We start from the raw sequence: 15,590 nt of genomic DNA on the forward strand, positions 1-15,590 counted from the left end.
ATGAGACGGAGAAAATAGAAAACTAAGTATGGACCAATTAAAGAAAGAAATTCTAGGGTATTGATTTTGTTGACTGTTCTTGTAACACTCGCCCTTTTTGAACCATAGTCGATCCAGTATCGCAGCATTAGCTGTTATTCTCGTTTGTTTGAGTTTTAAAACGTGCGCGATCTCGATAATCATAAAGAAGACGTTTAATAGTTTTGCTAAAGGCGGTATAAAAATCTATGAGTTCTTTTAACACAAGTTCAAATAGATCTTTGCAAAGTCCTACGCTATTACAATTTAAATATCGAGAATACAACAAAATGAGGAGAAGCGCCCCAAGTCTCGGCGGGTGTGCACATCCCGGACCTCCACCTTCATTTTGTGCTCATATCGATCGCTACATCGCACACTTCCAGAACCTACAAAAGATATATAAATATTAGTCTCATCACAATCACATTACTCGAATCAAGACAAGACTTTTGACAAATTCGCATCACCTCAAGCATGTTCCCCAAACGACGACGCGCGTACCCCAAATGACGGTTGTACTTGTTAGCCATTGTTTTGGATGACGAGACATAAGATTCTTTCTAAAAATGGTAGTGTGAATGATGGGTGTGACAACTTACCCCTTTTAGCAAAAAGTCCTTAGCTCTTGGACAACACTTCTCATAAATTATGGAATTATTCATGTAAAACTATGCACCCTCTTTGCCTATAAATACTCCACTACCTCCATTCATCTTTCTCAAATCTCCAACATGTTCATATCATCAAAGAAGAGAGCAAGTGAGATTCAAATAGTGAGTTCAAGGAACAAGAGGATCAAGCTCTCTCACATATCACCCTTTATTCCACTCTTCATCAAAGGTAAATGCTCTTGAAACCAAGTGTTATTCATAGCTCATTCGTATCTTTTTTCGCCAAGCATGGTAGAAGAAATAGCATGCTCAACATAGTACCTTGAACTTAGGTATCTCAATGCATTTTCTAGTGAAACAACCAAGCATGCGAAAATTTAGAGAAGACCATCACGTTCAAATCCTCAAAACTCAATCAAGTAGATCATGACCTTTGCGATAACCATAAAAGTAATAATCATAATCGGGGATGAAGTATAAATAAGAACTTGGCTTTTAAGAGTGCATCGTTGAGCACCAAGCTATCGAACAGCGCCGCTGCCGCTGCTGTCACCCGGGGCAGCCACCGCTGCTGTTGTTACTCGGCGGCAGCCACCACCGCTGCTGTTGTCTCAAGCAGCCACCCACACCCGCGCAGCTGCTGCGCTCGGCAGCCACACACGACCGCACGCCGCTGCCCCTGCCCTCACCGCTGCTGTCCGGCGACGCCTCGCGACCCGCGCTTGCTGACCCCGAATCAGCGGCATCCCAGCAACGCAGCAGCAGCTGGGCTTGCGCGACGCCAAGCTCGGTGCCTGTTTTAACCGGAGTAAACGCGAGTGTGTGTATGTGTGTAAGAGTGTGTAAAAGAGAAAGAGGAAAAAAAAAGGAAAGAGGGACGTACCTGAGGACGGCGACGGCAATGAGCTCGGAGAAGAGAGATAGAGAGAGACAGAGAGGAGAGGGTATTTGACGTGAGGAAGGTGGATGAAGAAAAAAGAGGCAGCCCCCCGTCTTGTTTTCAAAATTTGACTGTGTGCGTGTGCCGTTTTTGAGGAAGAAAAAGAAGATGTTGTGGGTTTTATTTATTTGTCTTGGACTCACACAAATTAATGGATGGAAGTAAAAAAAATAAGTGTTTCCTGATTAATCTATGAATTTAATTAATCCCCTGATTAATTAATTGAACCTTCAAACTTTCAAGAAAGCACTAAGGTACTAGATCAAGAAATTTAATTCACTAAGTTAAATTTCTGTGAAGAATTGAAGTAGTCCGAGCAAGATAAGAACGTAGGATTCATGCCCCCAGTTGGATCATTGCATTTCATTCTTTACTAATGTTCTTTAACTAATTAGCTCGTAATATTCTTTCAAAAAGGAATTTTCGAGGAGTTTAATTTATTGAAGTGGATCTTTGCTCAGAGACTTTTTTTGGAAGCATCGAGGTGGACTTTCTAACCTATATATTAACGTGGCTTTGTGAATTATGTTTCAAATCTATTTTATAGTGATAATGATATTGTGTATGGGCTTTTCTATCTTACACTACTATGTGGGTGAAATTATTAAATGCTATGAATGATTTATGAAATGATGTTTATTTAAAATCGCACTTTCATTTCTTTCAAAGTATTGTCAATGTCATAAATGTTTTTGTTTTATCGAGATGCCTATCTGTTTGGCTTTGCCAAAATGAATGGAATGATTACGAACTCCAATAGGATTGAAAATCCTATTCGAGTAGTGTGCACAAAAGGAACGGACCGTGTGTCATCGAGAGGGTTGGCCGGTCAGCAATGAATGGAATGATTACGAACTCCAATAGGACTGAAAATCCTATTCGAGTAGTGTGCACAAAAAGGAATGTACAGATATGACAGATTGATGGAAAGAACTTAGACTGCGGTCGAACTTTAAGCTCACAAAAAACTTAGTAAACTCGGGCCTTTTAAGATAAAACCCCGAGTGTTACTGTGATGGCATGACAATAAATCTTTTATGTATATGTGTATCTTTTGGCAAAGTGTTCACTCAGTACTTTCATACTCAGTCGTGCATGTATTTCTAAATGTGCAGGTTGAGCCGTGGATGAAGTGGTGCTGAGTGAGATTGGTGATTTCCGTATCTTTTTAGGACCCTCGAAGACATATGTCTCCATACATATTGCCGCGTTCAAACCTTCTTCCACTGTGCATTTTATCTTTGTCTTGTGATAGACTTATTGGTGAGAATTATGATAGGAATGTGAAGTACTAGTTAATGAAATCTTTTTCGAGTCTGTATGACCATGCAAATTCCTTGGAAGTCCTAATACCTGTTGTAATGAAATGGATGTTTGGTTGACAATTGGTTTCCCTTTTTATTCCCCTCTTATTCCCCATTTATTGTCATGATTTCCGAGCTTTGCTATCCTTAGCAAAGTGCGGCCGTGACAGTTCTATTAATTTAATTATAAAATCAACATCCAATTATAATTCAAGTCGTATTAGGATGAGTCCAGAGCCTTTGTCCTAGCGCCAAAGAGCTTAGACATTATTGCATGAGGTGCCGAGTTCGTGCCCTCTTGACATTAGTTGTAATTTCCTCCTATCTATAGTATAGGAGTTTATTTGTGATTTCCTCCCTTATATAGGAGTTAATTTTAAAAAAAGAAATTAAAAAAAAAGTCGTATTAGGATGATCTCAAATATAACCATAAACCACCTCTAAGCAATCAAACAATGGATAACACACTGGAACAATTCTGCTTGTAACACCAACAGTTCAAATGATCTATTGATCTCACACTTAGTCTCAAGCATCCTTATTATTTGACCTAAGGTGTTAATTATTTCTAGTAATACATTATTACTCATCTCTTAGATAAGTCTTCTAACAACTTAACAAATCATTCAGTTCTTCGTCAAACAATCAAAAGCATTAGAATTATTAAAGTAAGCAAGTCTGAATTTAGATAGAAATAATCCCTACGTCCCATAAAAATATGAGTATATGATATGTCACGGGAATTAAGAAAAAATTGGTAAGAGAGATGAGGGAAATAGTAGTTAAAGTTGTCTTAGTGAATAGTGAGACCCTCATTATTATTGCATTATTATTGGTATTTCAATAGTGGTATAAGTTGTAAATAACTTGATGCCTAGAGTAATATATTAAGATAACTTTTCATAAATGGAAATGCTCAACTTTTTATGGAAGAGATGAAAATGGAAAGTACATATATTTTTATGAGCCGGATGAGTATACCAATAGGAGGTGAAATTAGAGACATGAGTTTTTTACATTCAAAATGAAAATTGTTTATATGACACGCTTGTTGAAGCTTTACTGTCAAATTTCTATGTCAAGCTAGACTAGTACTCCCTCCGTCCCACAATCGGAGTCCAATTTGATTTGGGAAAAGACAAGTGAATTAAATAAGATAGTGGAATGTGGATCCCACTTATATACACAATGAAATGGCTCGTTTAAATGGAGTAATATAAACAGAGATTTATTGTGCAGGTAAGTTTTGATGAACATAGCAGTTAGAAGTAATGGACTGAAGATAAATTTACAATTGAAATGATATCAGAAGAAATAGCATATGTTTACTGCCCTTCATTAAAGCCAAAGGTGTTCTCACCACTATAAGTCATGTAGAGAAACCCATCCTCGTCCTTGTATTCATCATAGATTTCTGATAACAACGAAGCTATAACAACGAAGCCACATTGTAAGCTAACTACAAATACGAATACACAGTTGATCATAAGGAGCCCACTCACCAGTCGGAGGCAGCACGTCCTTGACAAAGATGAAAATAGCTTTCTCAGCACTCAGTTTGATCCTCTTCCGAACCACATAAACAAACTGCCCCACAGTCAGATCAGCAGGAACCAAATATCTGTAAATCATATGAACCAGGGTGATGATGCACTCTAGTAAGAAATAAGAATCTATTATTCGCATAACCTAACAGCCACAAACTAAGGCTTTGCTGCAACCCGAGAAAGATATAGGTTTAAAAACATACATTTAAGCAGTATGTATCACTAAATGGGACCGAGCCAAAAATGTCTGAATCAAAATCAATCTCTATAGAGACCAGTGTTCAGCACATTAAAGCTTATGCACCAGATGAGCAGTCATTCCAACAAGGACCTTACACCGCATAATTAATCCTTAAGATCAACTTAGCATATATCCCAAGTTTGCTGATTACATACACTGAAAAGTAAGGCAAAGATAAACACAGATAGTCTACTAAGCCTTATCCGAGCTAAAAAGAGAAAATCCTACTGATTATAGGAGTAGGTATTATTCTTTATCTTCCTTTGTTTTTCTTTTCTCTGGCTGCTGGGGAGGGATTGAGCTTGAGACCTCTCCCTTTTACACAGGGGAGGATCCACACTTCTGTGTCCCAGAAGTGACTACTCATTATGGTTCTTAATCAACAAGCATCTACAAATTATACTAGTAGTTCTTATTTAGCTGTAACCAATAATTAGACATGATACTCTACGCCAAGTTCTGCAAAGATGAATATATTGAAAATTAGATTAATGAGCTCTTTACACCACAGTAAAGTTGCTGCTCTCACTTCTTCTTATCAATGTCAGGTACATCACTTCTTTCTGCCTTCTCCACAATGACCTTTATCGTAGCAAAAGGAAATAAGAATTACAAACACAAAGACAGCAAATAATTAGACCTCAACCACAGAATAAATTGTTTATAACTCACTGGAATTCTATCCGGATATTTCTCTCTGATACGCGCAGATTCTGCCTGTCTTTTCTCTGCAGTAATGGATACCAAAACATGAATGATTACTGATGAATAAGGAGGTATTCTGATGAAATGCTGGGCAAGCAAAAACATTATACATGTAGAAATATGTAAAACAAAGCTGATGAATTGACTAGATTGAATCTATCCAATACCTACAGAACAACGGCCGGCTGTTCATGACTATGTAATTTTATACAGTTAACTCTTGCTTACAATCAAAGATAGACACATCAGCAAAGTAAATGCTTCAAGAACTCTAATTCAGAAAGTGGTGTTGCACTATCCATTACATCCCGGGAAGTATGTCAGGCAATTAAGGGAGAGCTTTCAATCTGACTGTTATAGTTTGATTATCAGTATATCAAGATGTATTCAACCAAAAACAAAACCAATTATAATCAGATAGCCACTGTTATTCAATCAATACATAATTAACCAGAGTCAGAGAGGGGAAAAGTCAAATAAAGGGAGAAATTTAACCACAGTCAGATGAACAAAACAGAAACTTTTCAGTTTGGGAAAGATATCAGTCAATAGAAGGGCGACCATTAACCTAAATCAATCAAAATAGGTCAAGGGGAAAAAGCATACCCAAAGGGTGCTCTAGTTTGAAAGAACTCTTGGCCATCGCAAGATTTGATTTTTTTGTCCAACTGCGAATTTCAGACAAGTAAACAACATCAAGAAACAGGGAAAGGAATTACTTAACTTCACAAATACCGAAAACCCGAAAGAGCAGCAAACACAACTATATTTAAAACAATCACGGGCTGTAGTTTTGCGTGAAGAGGGCAACTAAAACACAAATTCAAGCAGAGAGGTACTCGGAAACTTACCTAAGACGCAACAACAAACGGTAATTGGAGCTTGAAAGGGTGACTGGGATATAATTTGGGACGTAGAAACAAGGAATATGGGATAAAGAATCTGAAGCAGAGATCAGAGGGATGAAGCTTATTCCACTACTTATTTTAGAAGGATACAGAATTAGGTGCCCAATTCGTATACGAAATCATAATTAACAAATTCTCATATTTTCTTTTTATTAATATTAATACTAACATTTTGTAAATTTTAATGTATGACTATTTGCAATTCCTTAGGGCTTAGAGCATCCGCAGCGGCGGGTATCCCAGCGGACGTTGGACCGGCGTGCGCGCGGGACGTCAACCATTAGGCATAAACCCGGCGGACGCGGACGTCGCTTGCGGACACCGGTGTTCCACTGCTTTCCGACAACGTCCGTCGTGACGTCCGCCATTGCGGTGCCACGACGGACGTCCCGATTTTTATTTTTTATTTTTTATTTAAAAAAAACTCTATATATATGGCTCGTTGAACTTCATTTCATTCGCACCACTTGTTTTAACGAGTTTCTCTTTCTCTACTTTCATTTCTTTTGAAGATAAATAGAGCACCACGATAGTGATTCCCCCACCACGAGCGAGTCACAAACGGTGACTTTTCCCGTTAGAGTTGGGGGAAATGCCGGCGGAAGTACACCGATGTCCGGGATGATGCCCAGAATGGCGTCGATGATGCCCCAACCCCAAATGGCGGGGATGATGCTCGGGTACTACAATATGTACCCCCTTGGTGTGCAGGGATGGGTGAGATGATGCCCCAAATGCCCGGGATGAGTGCCGCGATGACGGGGATGATGCCCCAAATGCCCGGGATGAGTGCCGCGATGAAGGGGATGATGCCCGAAATGCTCGGGATTATGCAGGGCATGCCTGCCGCTACATGGGGGAGCAGGCAGGGGGTCCCCCAATCACTTGAGGACAATGTCTATCGCCCCTACATGGATTTATTGTCTAGTGATTTCCCCTAGAGTACTCCTCTGGAGACTCAGTTCACCGGCATTGAGACTCTCTTTTGAGGAGTTGGGGCTATCTCCGGTCAGGGAGTCTCCCACTAAGATGCCACCGGCGGCAGGGAGGACGCGGAAGCAAGGGGAAGGGAAAGAAGGGCAAGGGCACTACCTCGTCCTCGCGTGCGGGGAACGAGGGTGGGGCGGGGGCCGAGGAGGAGGGGGAGGAAGCCGGCGGGAGAAAGAGGACCATCGGGAGCATAAGGGAGTGTGTCGAGCTGGCGAAGGCCTGGATCAGTGTAGTCGAGGATCCCTGCGTCGGGGCTAACCAGCATATCAACAGAATGTGATGGCGCATTAGCCAAAGCTACCTCAAATTCAAACCGCCGGGTGGGAAGCCTCACGATGGAGAGCAATGTCGGAAACACTGGGAGCGACTAAGGAGGCAGCTCAGCCGATTTGCCGGCATCTATCAAAACAACCTCGGCACGGCAACCAGCGGCATCTCCGCCGATAATGTGAAGCTTCTGTCTCACCAGCAGTTCCCAGACAGTGAATTGGGTTTCGGGGAATTCAAATATTGGGAGGTCTATCTTGTGGTGCAGACTTCCGCCAAGTTTAGTTCGGATGTTTAAGCTGGCTGGCCGAAGCGGACGAAGATCAACGCCTCCGGGGAGTACAACAGCAGTGCCGGTTCCCACGAACTCCCTAACGCCGAGGCAGAGTTCCCGACCCCTCAATCGTCTTCCCGACGCCGTCGCTCGGTTGGGCAAAAGACCGCGATGCGGATGGCTAAGGGAAGCGCCAACGGGTCCCCCGAGGTCAAATCGGCAGCTCCTTTCCAGATCAATCCCGAGCTCCCCTCACTCGCCCGCATACAGCAACATGAGACCCTGATACATACCATGGAGAAGTGGTATGCAACGACTGACCCCTTATACAAGTTGATGTTGAAGGATGTCATCGACAGTATGAGTCGCGATTTGGGGATGCCATCCCTGCCCGTGAGTGACGCCGGGACCGGCCACGGCACGACGGGACTGGTGGCATGGACGACGAGGAGTGAGACGGGGGCCGCATTTGTCGAAGCTTGAGGTTATTTTTTTTAACTATGTATTTTTTTAATAATTATGTGTTTTTTGTTTTAAATAAAGTGGTTGCATTTTCTTCGTATTCGTGTCAAAATTTTAATTTCGTAAATTGTTTAATTTGGTGAATTTGTGAATTTTTATTATTGTGGATGTCCGTCGGGATGTCCTTGGGGATGTCCGCCATTGTGCAGTGGGATGTCCTTATGACGTGGCAGGATGTGTTTTTGGGATGTCCGTCGGGACATCCGTCCCACTGTGGATGCTCTTAGTTTATAAAATGAACCTATTTCCTCGGTTGATGAAGAAATCATTTCACTACTAGTACTACATAGAATCATACTCTCTCCCCCGTCCGACATTAATCAGGCACATTTTAACTTGGTACAAGTTTAAAAAATATAACAAAAAATGAATTAAAAAAATTTATGATATGTGAGTTCTATTTTTATATAGTATTAATTTTGTAATAAAAATGAGTGTAAATGAATTAATGAAATGTGAGATCCAAAAATAGCAAGTGTGACAAGTATTGATGAACTAAAAAGAAAACTACTGACAAATAATATCGACTAAGTTCACAGTCGGCTAGAAAACTCCACTAAATTTGATCTTTGGATCTTCTGCTGACCTCATGATGCAGCATCTCCGCTCCGGTCCTTAGAGTTGGGGTTCACTTTCATTCTTTGTTTGCTATTCATTGGTAGTGATAACTGTTGCATTGTACTTGTCTTCCAATGCCGACATGACCTTCTTCACTGTGTCCAATCTCATAATTTTTTTTAAATCCGTAGTTACATTCCACAATGGAAAGATTGATTGTGCCATTGATTTTGTGTTTTACAAATTGATGTTGACACGTTCTTTTAGGCGAATAAATTGTGTATGTTGACGCATGCTATGGATCAAATGAAGTTGTTTTGGCTTCGTTGAGTTACTTCCTTTATTAATTAATTATTTTTTATGAAGTAATAAATACTGATTGAGGTGGTTTTCATCGTGGGCGATTGCTCATATGAGACCACCTCTTCATTTTCTAGTTATATTTCCCCTCTCATTGACATTGATATATATGCATGTTAATATGTAGTTGAGTTATAAATTTATACTTTAGGTACTCAATTTTATCACATACACTCATGTTAGTTATTAATATATGTAGTTGAGTTATAAATTTATACTTTAGGTACTCAACTTTATCACATGCACTCATGTTAATTATTACTGTAATATGTAGTCGAGTTTAAATTTAAAATTTAGGTACTCAACTTTAACACACAGCACACGTTAGCAAGGGTGGTACTTTGTGATGTGTACTAAAATGAAATCCATATTGACAATACGATGCTAGAATTTTGACATATATAATGGCATTCTTGGAAAGTTTTTATCGTATATTTAGTACTCTGTATTACGTGTCAAAGATCATACCGACACCGTAAGTTAATAGTATTTAAATTTAATTACCATAAAATAGTATTTAGGAATAATAAATAGTAACCGGAGTTGGAAGTAGGGCTGGGTAAAAATACCGAAATACCGAAATACCGCCCTTACCGCATCGAAAAATACCAAAAATACCGGATTTTCGGTATACCGCAATTTTCGGTAAGGTATCATACCTTACCGATTTATTTCGGTACGGTAACAGTATGAATTTTCATATACCGAGGTATACCGAAAATACGGTATATACCGTAATTTTAGGTATATACCGAAAATATGGTATATACCATAATTTTCGGTATATACCGATATCAATATATGCCAAATTATATCAAGTAAATTCATACTTTTACCAAACAAATAAATATTTACATGTAGAAATCAAATCTCGCCTCATTATAGTTGTCGGGTAATCATGTAAATATAAAATCAAATAAACTCAATTAGGAAAACTTGATATCGTTAAATCAATTAGTGTCAAACAAATATAAGATTTTAGTTAAATTAGTTCCAAATAAATATCGTTGTTATGTGATTGCGTGGAGTTTAATTGTTGCAGTTTTTTATTGAATATGTTTGTGTTTGATTAAATTTCATGTTTTCTAAGTATTTTAGAAATTTTATTTTCATTTGTGTTTGTATTTAGAATTATTTACAAAATAATGATATTTTGGTATGTCGTATTGTAGTCTGATATACCGTAAAACTCTGGTATACCGCAAAAGTACGGTATACCGAATTTAGATATGACATACTGAAAATAAGGTATGGCATCGATATTGAAATTTGTCATACCGAAAATAAGGTATACCGAAGTTCGGTATACCGAAAATTTTGGTAAGGTAAAGGTATGATTTTTTTCTCGTATCGAATTTTCGGTAAGATATACGGTATGATGGTTTCGGTAAGGTATACCGTACCTACCCACCCCTAGTTGGAAGAGAACAAGTGAGCAAGTGGTCCATCTTCATTTATATATTTTGTAGAAGTAGGAAAGAAATCAGGAGCATAATGAGTAATTGATATGGAGAATATTTACCAAAGATAGGACACCATTAATGTAAATTAGGTATCATAGTGTAGCCTATATAAGCATATGATCTCTGTACATTTATTATTGATCAATAGAATCATATTCATACCCTAATTCTACATGGCATTAGAGCAAGAGGCTTGAGTTGCTCGTTGGCTCAGAAAATTTTCATCATAGCCTGATATACCAATCCCGACCTTTCGGCCTAGACCAAACCAATCTCGACCCTTCGGCCTAAATCAAACCAAAGTATCCCACCCTGCAAAATCGAAGATATGTCAGACACAGAGGATGTCAAACCCGATCTAGAACAACCGGCGAAACTGAAGAACAGCAAGAATGTCACCGTTGCATTCAAGCTCAATGGAAAGAACTACCCATTATGGTCGAGGCTTATGAAAGTCAAGATCGGAGGCCGAGGGGCATATTCGCACATCAGAAACTATCCCCCAGAACCCAGGAGCAAGGGTTATGACGACTGGGAGGAAGACGATCTAGTGATGTTTTCATGGATCGTCGATAATATCGAATATGAAATCATTGCCGACTTTGCTCATCACCTAACGGCGAAAGCTCTTTGGGATAACCTCGTCATAACGTTTGAGAACAAGGCGGACAAGTACCTCATATATTACCTGGAAGAGAAAGCAATCACAATCAGACAAGGAGATCTGGACTTAGAGACGTATTACCGGAGAATCAACGGGCTATGGATTAACATCGACCGGTGCCAGAAACAGCCCATCACTTGTTGCGATAAGGGCGTCAATCAATACCGAACACATTCGAATGAAAAGAGGTTGTTCAAGTTTCTGGCCTGATTGAATCGGGAGTGTGATTCCATCAAGCGAGAGATCCTCAAGGAAGACTGATGAGTCTCGTTCTCGGCCTTGGTTACTGGTCAGTATAAGGTGCTTTATTGGATAATATCTGCAAAATAGTTGTTAAAGTGTGCATGTTGAAGTACTAAATTAGGAGAAAAGGTTCAGAAGGAATTCGAGTGAAAAAGCTGCGAAAAGTGTGCAAACTGGTTAGTATGAGCAGAAAATACGCAAACTGGTCAGGATGGATGCTACAGAACTGGACACGAGAAGGAAGGACTTGCTTGGAATAATCACCTATCTAAAGAAGGGCAAAATTGTCATTCCATATGAAGAGAAAGCCCTAGAAATTAGGGCAAGCCACCCTATAAATAGGAGCCGAACATAAAGAAAATGGGGGAATTTTGACACCACTTCACTTAGGACTTATCATCACTACTACATCACTTTTGAGGAGAATAGCTCCACTAGCTCTTAGTTCCATCTAAATCCAGCAGCCGAGCTTGAAGATTCCGGCCACCTGCAAGCGAGGAGCATCATGCCTGATTCATTCCAGCCGCCGTAGTTCCAGAAATTCCTCCAGTTTCAGTTTCCGATGAGCCAAACAATCTTTTACTTGTTTTGTTTTTAAGATTTCTTAGTTTAAGTACTTGTTTTTGCTTGCCTTTGACTTGGATTCCATTAGCTACTTAGTTGGAACATCTTTTGGGTGATAATCTTGAATGCAATGAAGCTTATTGTGGTTTTATTTTGTGTTTCAGCTTGCTTATTATTTCTTTCTGCCTAGTAGCTAGATCTTGTAGTTTTACGTTGATTTCTGTTGTTTAAGTGCTTGAATCTGCTTTGCTTAGTTAGATCTATATTTTCTTGGAGTGTTTACAAGTTTTAATCGGGTTAAGTTCCTCAAAAAATGCATGGGAATCGTTTCTGCTTGCTTCTGTCACCTTGTCCCGCTGACCAGTTTGCGTAGATCTCAGTTTTCTTAGCTTTTGTTCTCGATTTCAAGTTAAATATTGCATTTACGAATTTTCAAGCTTGATCATTCATCAATGGAGTTTGTTAGATCTTGTTTGTTTAGCTTGGTGAAGAAGATAATGTCACAATCAAAGAATGGCACATTTATGTTGCTTTTTGCGTTTGTACTTGCACTTTTTCAGCTTTTCTGCACACCCAGAAGACAGTCTGTCAGCATGTCCTTTGATTCTCTTTACCTTTTGTCTAGCCATTTTTAGTAAGTTTCGTCTAGTAGCTTCTCACATGCACACTCGTACCCTAATTTACACACGCACTTTAATTTCTTTTAGCACGCAACATTTAGAGCCCACCCTGACCTACTGGTCAAGAGGGGTATAGGTTCCATTTCATTTTCCGACTAGGTAAAACTCAACCCCAAAAAAGCGTGGTAGCTAACCAACCGCTCCCAGAATGTCATCGCAAGTGTATCTCGCCTACATCCATCTCTGTGGGATTCGACCCTTACTCCACTATACTAGCCAGTAGAAGTGGGTTGAGGTATGTTTTTTTTTATAGGGAAGATAGACACAGACCCAACGACACAGCTAGGTCTAGGTACCCTCCTGGCCAGTTGACACACACACACAGAGTCATAGTCTCATCTTTTCCCTCTTTCAAAGACCCCTACCTATCAGTTGAGGCGGCCTATGGATGGGTGAAGACGGAGGCGGCTCGACGGAATATCATGCCACAGGCGTCGTCTCCCCCTACCGAAACCGTCGGCAATTACGCCGGAGACACATCATCTGGGGAATCGAGAGCGGGTTCTCGGCCCAGAACCAACGCGCATCCCCGCGACACGGACCACCGCGACCCGCAGCCACCGGCCGACTAGGGAACCGCCAAGATACGTCAAAACTCTGTTGTTCACACTGTGGCAGGCAGAAACACACGTATGAGACATGTTTCAAGAGGTTGGGATATCCAGAGTGGTGGGAAGAGAGGCAGAAGGCGAGAGCACCCCAATCCCAGGCTAAATTAGCCGTGGGAGTGAACGAAGACGGAGTACCGAAGTAAATCGGTACCGGAATTAATGGAGGAAATGGAGGACATGGGCCGACGGTGAACTCGGAGGTCCAACCTGGCGGCGGCAACATACGGGGGGCAGGCAATTTCGCCGGACGAGCAGAGGCGACGGGAGGATCAGACGGAAGGGGTGGCGGCGCAAATGGAGGTAAATACCAAACCCTAGTTATTTACCCAAATTAGAATTGCCACCACATAAGTTTCGATTATTACATAATACACTCCGTAGAATTACAAATGAACCCCCTGATCCGTATAAATTCAAAATTTACCCCAGCTGCAAGTCAAAATCTCATATAAGGCCCTATTGTCATAAAAATTGCAAATCAGCCCAAGTTTTATTTGATTATGTGTCTAAAAATCCGTTTGCACCCCTAGAGAAAATTTCCGCTGCGTTCCATGTTGATAAAATGACCGATATACATACGAGGGGATGGATTTTTTTACTATGGGGCAACCGACACTATGACTCCAGAAAAAAATTATTTTGTTGATCTAAGCTGTGAAGTTGATAAATCATACATTAGAAATGCCAATGGGGAACTAATTACAGTTGTGGGGTCAGGAACTATTGAGATATCTCCCACTCTTCGCCTCAAGAATTGTCTATATGTTCCTACTTTGTCTCAGCGGCTAATGTCTATTAGTCATGTCACGAAGGAATTGAACTGCACGCTCCTAATGCATCCTGATTTTTGTATCTTGCAGGATATTCAGACGAGGAGGATTCTTGGGCGTGGCACTGAGAAGCAAGGACTCTACTACGAGATAGCTCAACATGGTAGTGCGATGCTGGCTCACAGGTCCACGAAACAAGAAACTTGGCTTTGGCACCGAAGACTATGACACCCATCCTCGGGTTACTTTAAACTTCTTTTTCCAAACCTTTCTATTCCTGTTGATTTTTATTGTGCAACTTGTGTTTTGGCCAAGAGCCACAGACAGTCGTTTACACCTACGAATACTCGAATGAATTCTATGTTTTCCTTAGTACATTCTGATGTGTGGGGTCCTGCTCCGATCGTGGGTGGAAATGGTTTTAAATATTTTGTGATATTTGTTGATGACTGCACTAGGATGACATGGGTTTATATTCTGAAACACAAGTCCGAAGTATTTGACAGATTTACATCCTTTTTCAAACTTATCCAAACACAGTTCCACACTACTATTAAAACCCTTCGATCTGATAATGGGAGGAAATTTGTGAATAGTGCCATGACCCAATTTTGCACCAAAAATGGTATCATCCACCAAACTTCTTGTCCCTATACACCCGAACAAAATGGGGTAGCCGAAAGGAAGAATCGAACAAACTTAGAAATGACCCGAGCCTTGATGATTGAATCCAAAGTTCCGAAATCCTTTTGGCCCGAAGCAGTTGCTACCTCTATCTACCTCTTGAACCGACTCCCCACAAAAATCCTTTGGATGAAAACACCCCTTGATACCTTGTCCAAAATTGCCAATATTCCCGAGTACCTGAACCTCTCACCAAAAGTCGTTGGGTATACCGTCTATGTTCATATTCCAATACATGAACGAACCAAACTGTCCCCATGTGCAACCAAATGTGTCTTCGTGGGGTATGGGTTACACCAGAAAGGCTATCGATGTTTTGATCCCCAAACCAAAAAGATCATCACCACTATGAACTGCAATTTTTTGGAAACCGAATTCTTTTACCAAACCCACCTTAGTAGCCAGGGGGAGAGTGATCAGGTAGTACTAGTGACTATCTAAGTTGGGTTGTGCCATTGTCAATCTCTTGGATTGAGGATCCAATAGAACCAGTTGTCACTACTGCCGAGCAGGTCTTACCACAAGAGTCGTCTCAACCACTAACTAAAGCACCTCATCCGAAGATATCCGAGGTAAATTCTGACACAGAACAGTCTTCTATACATATTTCCACTAACCAGTTGAAACAGAACCTCAAGAAGAGGAGAATGGCATTGATGGAGA

The 15,590-nt window shown here is 40.5% G+C and overlaps 2 protein-coding genes and 1 long non-coding RNA gene across 3 annotated transcripts; 2 read left to right on the top strand and 1 right to left on the bottom strand.

Annotated features, from left to right (window-relative positions):
• Positions 1–641: 641 nt before the first annotated feature.
• On the top strand, positions 642–2,891 carry LOC121744342. Its single transcript, XR_006038568.1, has 3 exons — positions 642–861; positions 1,990–2,056; positions 2,688–2,891. It is a non-coding gene; the product is annotated as an uncharacterized LOC121744342 (long non-coding RNA).
• Positions 2,892–4,083: 1,192 nt separating this feature from the next.
• On the bottom strand, positions 4,084–6,380 carry LOC121745412 (autophagy-related protein 8C-like). The gene is made up of 6 exons (XM_042139304.1): positions 6,221–6,380; positions 5,976–6,037; positions 5,337–5,392; positions 5,194–5,246; positions 4,379–4,497; positions 4,084–4,305 (listed from the first exon to the last, which is right to left on the bottom strand). Exons 2-6 carry the CDS (start codon positions 6,010–6,012, stop codon positions 4,202–4,204), a joined length of 369 nt encoding a protein of 122 aa, XP_041995238.1. The 5' UTR covers positions 6,013–6,037; positions 6,221–6,380; the 3' UTR covers positions 4,084–4,201.
• A 4,659-nt stretch (positions 6,381–11,039) lies between these two features.
• On the top strand, positions 11,040–11,585 carry LOC121746037. Its single transcript, XM_042139972.1, has one exon. The coding sequence runs from the start codon at positions 11,040–11,042 to the stop codon at positions 11,583–11,585; it is 546 nt and encodes a 181-aa protein (XP_041995906.1).
• Positions 11,586–15,590: the final 4,005 nt, after the last annotated feature.

This window comes from Salvia splendens, chromosome 8 (assembly GCF_004379255.2).
Source record: "Salvia splendens isolate huo1 chromosome 8, SspV2, whole genome shotgun sequence".
Classification (NCBI taxonomy): Eukaryota; Viridiplantae; Streptophyta; class Magnoliopsida; order Lamiales; family Lamiaceae; genus Salvia; species Salvia splendens.